Here is an 8,855-nt window from a genome sequence, read left to right as displayed (position 1 = left end):
TATATATATATATATATATATATATATATATATATATATATATATATACATAAACATGAATATAATATATATAAATATACATGTATATATATATATATATATATATATATATATATATATATATATATATATATATATATATATATATACATTCACACACATGTGTGTATATATATATGTATATGTGGGCGGATAGATAAAAATGTATGTGCATATATAAAGTATACATATGAATGTATATGTAAATGGACATACATTCCTTAAAAAATCTTTTAACGCCGCTTCATTGTATCAGGGGTAGTACATTGTATAACTACAAGGAGTTGTGCACCATACTTGCTATGCATTCGTTGTATCTGTGTGCCCATGTGATTGGGTGCTTAACAAATATATTACCATGATAATCTCTGAGGCATCTATTCCTGGACGGCTACAATATAAGGTCTTCGTGCGTGTGTACGAGCATCACGCATTTCTTGGGAGGAAATTAATGCTTGTTGCAAGTACTAGCTATATCTTATTTATAGAGGTTACCTGTGGCATAATTATAAAGGAACATAGATGACTGTATATGTCAAGACCATAAAGCCGTAATCAGAGTCAGAGTAGTCGTAGTCGGAGTGGATGCAGCGAGTGTATGGTTGGTAGGGGATGTCGATGATCTGGACCTGATACCAGCGACCAGCATACTGTTGGGGAATGAGTGTTACTTAGGCACTAGGACGCTACTGCCCGTAAATATATTTACAAATGCAGATGCTATAGATTAGCCTCCAGGCTAGTACAGTGGTAATGTGTCGGCTTCTCATCCGAGGGGTCGGCTGTTCGCGCCCCGACCAGGTTTACTGTTGTGGCTGGGCACCACGGTGGGTAAGGACTAAGCTCTGTCGCGTCAGCACTAGCTGACACACGTTGATCGAGTCGACATTAGTCGGCACAGGCCGGACTCCCCCATAGCCCGGGCAAGGCTCAGCTTCGCATATCGGACTGATCCTTATCCTTGCTATAAATTAGTAATAGATAAGCTGCGCCGCCCACAACTTCGGCTTCGCTTTCATCTTCTTCCGCTCGCCAACCCTCGCTGACAGATACAACAGGCGTTGTGAAGCCGTCTTCATGAACATCGGTGTTGACCCCTCTCGTTTTAGCAAGACAACCCAGGCTTCAAACTGCCCATACAGCAGCCATAGGTCTTGGTAAAATTTCAGTATATTGATTTTATATGGATACATACCGTATATCACTGAATAAAGTCTCCTACATTACATTTCATCTTTTATCGTTCCACGCACCTTTTATTAAACACCATTCCCTGAATATATATAAACATTTGTGTGTATGTACTGTATATATATATGTGTGTGTGTGTATTATATATATATATATATATATATATATATATATATATATATATATATATATATATATATATATATATATATATATATATATATATATATATATATATATATTTATATATATATATATATATTATACGAGTATGTCTGTGCGCGCATACACACTCACACACGCACACACACACACACATAAATATATATATATATATATATATATATATATATATATATATATATATATATATATATATATATATATATATATTTATTTAAATTAATATATGTGCATGCATATAACTAATCATACATCGACAGTCAGACTGCCAAAATGAAACGCGGCTTAAAGCATCATGATTTTGGTGCAAACTTACCCCTAAAACCCGCTCTGATTGACGTGAATTCATGTATACCTAAAATTAACTCATACTAAGTTTAAATCAGGTATCTAAGTACAGCGCCAAAGCGTGTATCTGTTTGGAATCATTCCGAAAAATTACTTATTACTCTTATTACATATTAACATATGAATTAATAATAATATTAATCATTACATATACACTTAGTAACTAACGGATATGAATGCGCATGTCTAAATAGACACACACAGACACACACACGCACACACACACACACACACACACACACACACACACACACACACACACACACACATATATATATATATATATATATATATATATATATATATATATATATATATATATGTATGTATGTATGTATATATCTATATATACTTACGTACGTGTATATATGCAGGCGATACCCTCCAGATAATCAGTAGGACATATTATGACGTGTTCTCGATATTACTGTTTTTTTTTTTTTTTTTTTTTTTTTTTTTTTTTTTTACCCTATCATGACGAGGCCTTATTTTTCTGAAATAATATTACGCAACAGTCTAGACTAGCTTGGGAGGTACTTAATAGCTCTGTGAAAATGCAGGCTCACGCTGAATACAGTAGTGCTTAGGGAATTAGCATCAGTTTCTGAATATGTTTCACCTTTTTCCTTCTTTTAGCGAAGGAAACTCAGAAGAAACGTTTTTTTCCCTCATTAATTTATCTGCAGGTAGATTCTATTACGAAAAAAATGGGAAAATACAATTCACACATTAGGAGGATAACTTTACCAACACTATGAATACATTTTGAAAACAAAAGGAAGGATAGAAACTACGGTACGATGGTTTTAGAACATTTATGACAATTTCAATTTTGAAATGATTTATCATCACGTGTTATCATATTATTATTTTTAATTATTACTACTATTATTTCGGTTATTACTATTATTACCAACATCATTATTGTATCTATTGTGGTTGTTGTGATTCTTATTAATATCATCACTATCATTATCCTTACCGTTATCATTACCATTCCTACCAACATTATATATGCTATAGACATTATCAATTCCTAACTGGTCAGACAACGCTGAATGAAGCACGAAATGTATGGGCTTAAGCGTGCGTAATTAAATGCATGATGTCTCAGCATATTTCATCCGGATAATCACACGTCCTAAACATAAGTCACTGTTTATGATCACGTTTCTTTCATGCTAATAAGGCCACAATAGTGCTCTCAGGCCTTGTCTGGGGTTACCGCTCCTAAGTTTTTTTTCTCTCTCTCTCTCTTCTCATCGCGTAATTCTCTTGTGTATAAAATTTCTTTGAATTACAAATTGTGTCACACTTTCCTTGATACGAATGTCTTGAAGTATTTTCCGAACCGTTGTCCCTGTTGTCCCTGGGTATGCTTAGAGGGAGTGTCGTTTAACCACTATCAACTGGCTTAGGATATGGTGCTCGCCCATATACTAGTGGGTTTATTCACGGAGGAGAGCGTCTATATCTTCAAGTGTAGGTGTAAAGATATTGGACTTGTGAGATTTCAGATATACATATCCGGTCTTTTAAAACTAATAACAATTAATAGGAAGCTGAATAACAGTATATGTTTGTTGATCCTCTTTGCATTTAAATCGTGGTCTGAAAGAAGCGTCATCACAAGCGTTGCGAAGTAAAAGTCATAATATTTGAGGCGTGTAGGCGCAACTTTGCTAAAGATTATCAGGTTAATCATATAGGTACAGATGTACCAAATCACACGCACTTAAACACACACTAGCATGCATAACTATAAGACCACATGCAATCACGCACACAAACATTATATATATATATATATATATATATATATATATATATATATATATATAGAGAGAGAGAGAGAGAGAGAGAGAGAGAGAGAGAGAGAGAGAAATAGATAGATATGTATACACATACATAAATGTATGTGTGTGTGCATATATACTTCTGACGTTCTCCCTCTTTAACATGAACTGGGAAAGACATGTGTCCTCCAGTGCAGTGATGCAGGGCGTTTTATAATGTAGTATATGCTATTGTGTATATATATGTATCTTTGTGCTCACAAATAGACACACGCACAGATATACAAACACACACGTTATACACACACACATGTTATGTACACACACACACATGCACACGCACACACACACACATATATATATATGTATGTGCATATGGTGTAATGTGTATATATACACATATACATATACATATATATATATATATATGTGTGTGTGTGTGTGTGTGTGTGTGTGTGTGTGTGTATGTGTGTGTTTGCCTAACGTATTTGTATGAAAGATCTGTAGTTCTCGACCTTTTTACATTCGCGGTCCAACGTAATGCGATTTTTTCTACATGATTCAGACAGAGGGAGAAAAAAAGAGAATATTCAGCTATCTATTAGAGCTTAATTTACAAACTTGTAATACGTTTTTCCTTAAAGACATGGTTTCATTGTATATCCTTAATCTAAATACTGTCGAACTCCTAGTAAAGTGGACTATCATATTTTTCCTCAAGGCTTCAGGACTCACATAATGCGAACCGATCTATGCCTGGCGCTTACTTACTTACAGGGCATTCACTTACTTGGCACTCGTTTGACGTATCTGGTACTTACTTATTAGTACTCACTTGTCCTACCCGACACTCACCCTACTTACGTTGCATTCACTTACCTGGCATTCACTTGATTTACCTGAACTAACCTTACTCGCTTGACTTATGTGGTACTCACCTTATGTGACACTCACTATACTTATCTGGCACTTAATTTACTTGAAATCACCTTTCCAGATAATCGGCTGATTTATCTGGCGCTTATCTTACTTACCTGGCACTCACCTTATTTACCTGATGCTCATCTTACTTATGTTGTAATCGCCTTACGTGGCGTTCACCTTACTTATCTGGCATCTCACTTGACTCACCTGGTACTCACCATACTTACATTACCTGGCACACACATTATCTAATTTACCTAGCACTTTACTTACCCGGCATTAACTTGCTTTACTTACCCGGCACTCATTTGTCTTACTTACACGACACTAACTTGCTCTACTTACCCGACATTAACTTGCTCTACTTACCCGACACTAACTTGCTCTACTTACCCGACATTAACTTGCTCTACTTACCCGACACTAACTTGCTCTGCTTACCCGACAATACCTTGCTCTACTTACCCGACACTAACTTGCTCTACTTACCCGACACTAACTTGCTCTACTTACCCGGCACTTATTTGCTCTACTTACCCGGCACTTATTTGCTTTACTTACCTGGCACTCGCTTGCTTCATTTACCTTACTTTGCATCAGCTTGCATAGTACTCAGTTTACTTACCGAGCGTTAACTTGCTTTACTAACTTGATATTTTCCCTTACCTGATGCTCAGGCACCTAATATGGGGCATACTTCCCGGACTTATTTACCGAACACCCACGTTACCAACTTTACTTGCCTGGTGTCCAAATACAGTCACGAGGCACAACATCGACCGCACAGGGAAAAAGTATAGGGCAGCGGATATGTACCCTTCTAGACCGAAGCTGTTAAAAAAAAAAAAAAAAAAAAAAAAAAAAGCGTGAAGAAATGGTGGAGAAGGGTTGGGGATAGTGAAGAGGTTTAGATTTAATGCACAGCCTCTCCTACACATTACATACAGGCTTCATGCACAAAAACACATTCTTGCACGGACATGCACTACTGTGTGTCTGTATCTCTACCTCGACTGTGTAAGAACGCTTTAGAAATCTTACAGCATCTTAGGAAGAAATAAAACCATCACGAATACTCGCATGCAGCTTAACCATTACACGGTGTATATTTTTCACATTTATTAAATAATTCTTAATGAAGGCAAAAAACACAGCTAACATCTATTACCCCTTCTGTCAAATGTTGAAATTTAGACTATTCATGCACACACACAGAAACACACACACACACACACATGTATATATATGTGCGTGTGTGTATATATATAAATATACACATACGTGTGGACATGTAAACATATATTTTTGTATGTATACACATACACACACATATATACAAACACACATACACATACATACACACACTGGAGAGGAATATTGGGACGATTTGGAGGAGTTAGCGCAGGAGGCCCTATGCATCTCCCTGGGTGCCGCAGGATCTGATTGATTGATATACATGTCAGTGTGTATTTTTTTTTTTTTTTTTTTTTTTTTTTTTGTCTTTCTTTAATGAACAGCCACAGTCGTGGATATGTTTTTGTTAAACATTTACACGTACATGTATGTTTTAAGAGAAGCGTGTTCACAAAGCTGATGATGGTTGATTAGTGTGGTATCAGCTTTCTTCTAAGCATTTATATTACATGATGTATTTAAGCTTCATTTTTATCTATTTACTTATTTGTTTTTATTGTCTTTTGCATGTAAATGTTGCTGTATTCACTTTTACTTTTAATTTGGTCGTACATACACATACATTGATAGATCAATAGGTATGTGTGTAGACAGATAGGCAGATGTTTAAGACAGTAACCAAAAATGGGGGATTGATTCTTCTCCTGAAATTGTGGTATCCTGGATGTCGAAGGGCCCGCTATATTGTTTTTGTATGAACAGTGCAGTACGTGCATACAGCCACATAGGGATATATATATATATATATATATATATATATATATATATATATATATATATATATATATATATATTATGCATGCATCTACGGATCTAGGTTTAACGAAAAGAAAGCTCCTGTCAGATGTTTATTAGTGAGGATGACATGATTACTGTTTGGTGATGTTCTTAACTGGACATTCCAGTCCCAAATACATGCGTGTCTTTTTTTCTTCTTTTTTTCATCAGCTTTACATAATTTGACTATCTAGTACAAAGGGAATACGGGTAGCGGAGCCTTTTTTCCATGACAGCTATCCATATATAGAATATGAATGTTACTGATTTTCTACCAAGACCTGTAGTTGGTGTTGTAGGAGCAGGAAGCACCCTGAGCTGTCTTGCTGAAGCGAGAGGGATCAACGCCGATGTTCATGAAGGCGGCTTCACAACGCCTGTAATATCTGTCAGCGAGAGTTGGCGAGCGGGAGAAGATGAAGGCGAAGTCGGCGTAGTAGCCGAAGTTGTGGCCGGCGCAGCTATAGATGCACGAGAAGTTCTCGTAGTCAGTGTCCAGAATCACGTAGGGAGCCATCCAGGCTGGAAACAGGGAAATTGTACTGTTAATCAAATATATTTCCTTGTATGATTTACCTATTCATATCCAATCCATGTCTAATTAAGTAAAACATTTTCTTGTGAATACTTACATTCTTCGTAGTCCACGGAAAGGTGAGGTTCTCCGAAAGGATTTGGCAGAACCTGACCATTACGTGTGATTGTGTTTCCAGTAGCATCAGTACCAGTGGTCCTGACGTTGAACTTGATTCCATCTGTATATAAATATATATATGTTTATGTATGTGGATTTAGATACTCGTTTTTCTGCTAGGTGAAAATAGTAAATACACAGGTTATATACCACTTCGTAAAAGGTCTATAACCGAAAACTTACCAAAGGTATATTCGTTGCGGACACATTGCTTAATCAGTTGGTAGGGGTTGTTTGTAAGGGCAATTTCGTACCATGTGCCTGCATACTGTAATTTCAGAAATAGCGACTGTAGAAACTTGCAATGTGAACATGCAGTCACATTATGGATGTATGTATGCATTATAATGAATAAATACCCATGCATGTATATGTCTGTATATGAAATATCTACATATACACAGATGCACATATATGTGTGTATGTGTGTGCACTGCGCACATGCACGTGCATTTATGTATTCAAATTTAGATTGTTATATGCAAATTAACTTGCCCTTTGATAGTTCGGCTTCTGTTGAGAGTAGAGCATTCTCTCGTCGACCGCAGGACATTTTCCCGGCACGACAAAGCCAGGGATCCTGTCGGCAGCAACCACTGCAACGAGAGCGAGGCACAGCAGCGAAGTCCTCATGATGATCCTGCAGTCTGAGTGGCGTGAGAGCTTTTCAGGTGTCTTTATATACTGGGTGCATCCCGTTGAGGAAAGTCACGATGATAGAGGAATTAAGATTAGTTGTAAGCTTGAATATTTTAATAAATATAGCTATTTATAAAAGAAAAATCCAAACGATGATTTTCGTAAGTCGATGCTCCGCCTTTTTCACTGTTTTACCTGTGACATGGGATATAAAGAGCAGGACGCAACCACCAGGAGTCACACATAACAAGACACCATGTTGAAGGCACTCCTAACTGCTGCCCTCGTGGCTCTTGTCGCAGCCGACAGCATTCCAGACTTCGTAGCTCCTGGAAGTTGTGCCAGAGTGGCAAATCAAGATAACTTCGACCTTCACAGAGTAAGTTACCTTATTATGTATTGCTTATTAATGGTATCTTCACTTGCAAATTAATCACAACACTACTGTGTCAAGTGTCTTAGTAAAATCTGCTCCCCAACAGTATGCTGGTCGCTGGTATCAGGTCCAGATCATTGACATCCCCTACCAGCCATACACTCGCTGCATCCACTCCGACTACGACTACTCTGACTCTGTCAATGGCTTTAGGGTAACCACAGCTGGATTCAGCCCTAACAACGAGTACATCAGACTGCAGGGCAAGATCTACCCCACAAAGGACTTCCCACCTGCTCACATGCTCGTTGATTTCCCTTCTGGTACGTGTAAAACACTCTTTCCTGTCTATATCAAAACTGTACTTTAGAAAATAATCATACTGACCAACTACACATTTCCCCCTTCTCTCCAACAGCTTTCGCCGCTCCCTATGAAGTGATCGAGACTGACTACGACAGCTACTCCTGCGTGTATTCCTGCATTGGCACAGACAACTACAAGTCCGAGTTCGGCTTCGTCTTCTCCCGTACTCCTCAGAATTCCGCTTCGGCGATTAGCAGGTGCGCCTCCGTGTTCCGCAGGAACGGCGTCGACTTCTCCCTTTTCAGTGCAGTTCCTCATACATCCGAATGTGTTTACAGGGCATAGACCTGTACTTCAGGTCTCCACAATAATAAAGTAAAGCTGTCAC

At 37.5% G+C, this 8,855-nt stretch overlaps 2 protein-coding genes across 2 annotated transcripts; one reads left to right on the top strand and one right to left on the bottom strand.

The window, feature by feature from the left end:
• Positions 1–6,510: 6,510 nt before the first annotated feature.
• LOC113824715 (crustacyanin-A1 subunit) lies at positions 6,511–7,816 on the bottom strand. The gene is made up of 4 exons (XM_027377479.2): positions 7,642–7,816; positions 7,330–7,414; positions 7,085–7,207; positions 6,511–6,974 (listed from the first exon to the last, which is right to left on the bottom strand). Exons 1-4 carry the CDS (start codon positions 7,777–7,779, stop codon positions 6,724–6,726), a joined length of 597 nt encoding a protein of 198 aa, XP_027233280.2. The 5' UTR covers positions 7,780–7,816; the 3' UTR covers positions 6,511–6,723.
• Positions 7,817–8,004: 188 nt separating this feature from the next.
• On the top strand, positions 8,005–8,854 carry LOC113824719 (crustacyanin-A2 subunit). Its single transcript, XM_027377482.2, has 3 exons — positions 8,005–8,164; positions 8,268–8,484; positions 8,580–8,854. The coding sequence occupies exons 1-3, from the start codon at positions 8,042–8,044 to the stop codon at positions 8,810–8,812; spliced, it is 573 nt and encodes a 190-aa protein (XP_027233283.2). The 5' UTR covers positions 8,005–8,041; the 3' UTR covers positions 8,813–8,854.
• Position 8,855: the final 1 nt, after the last annotated feature.

This window comes from Penaeus vannamei, chromosome 27 (genome assembly GCF_042767895.1).
Source record: "Penaeus vannamei isolate JL-2024 chromosome 27, ASM4276789v1, whole genome shotgun sequence".
NCBI lineage: Eukaryota > Metazoa > Arthropoda > Malacostraca > Decapoda > Penaeidae > Penaeus > Penaeus vannamei.
The sequence above is the reverse complement of the archived record's forward strand: the minus strand, read 5'-3'. Positions and strand labels throughout refer to the sequence as shown.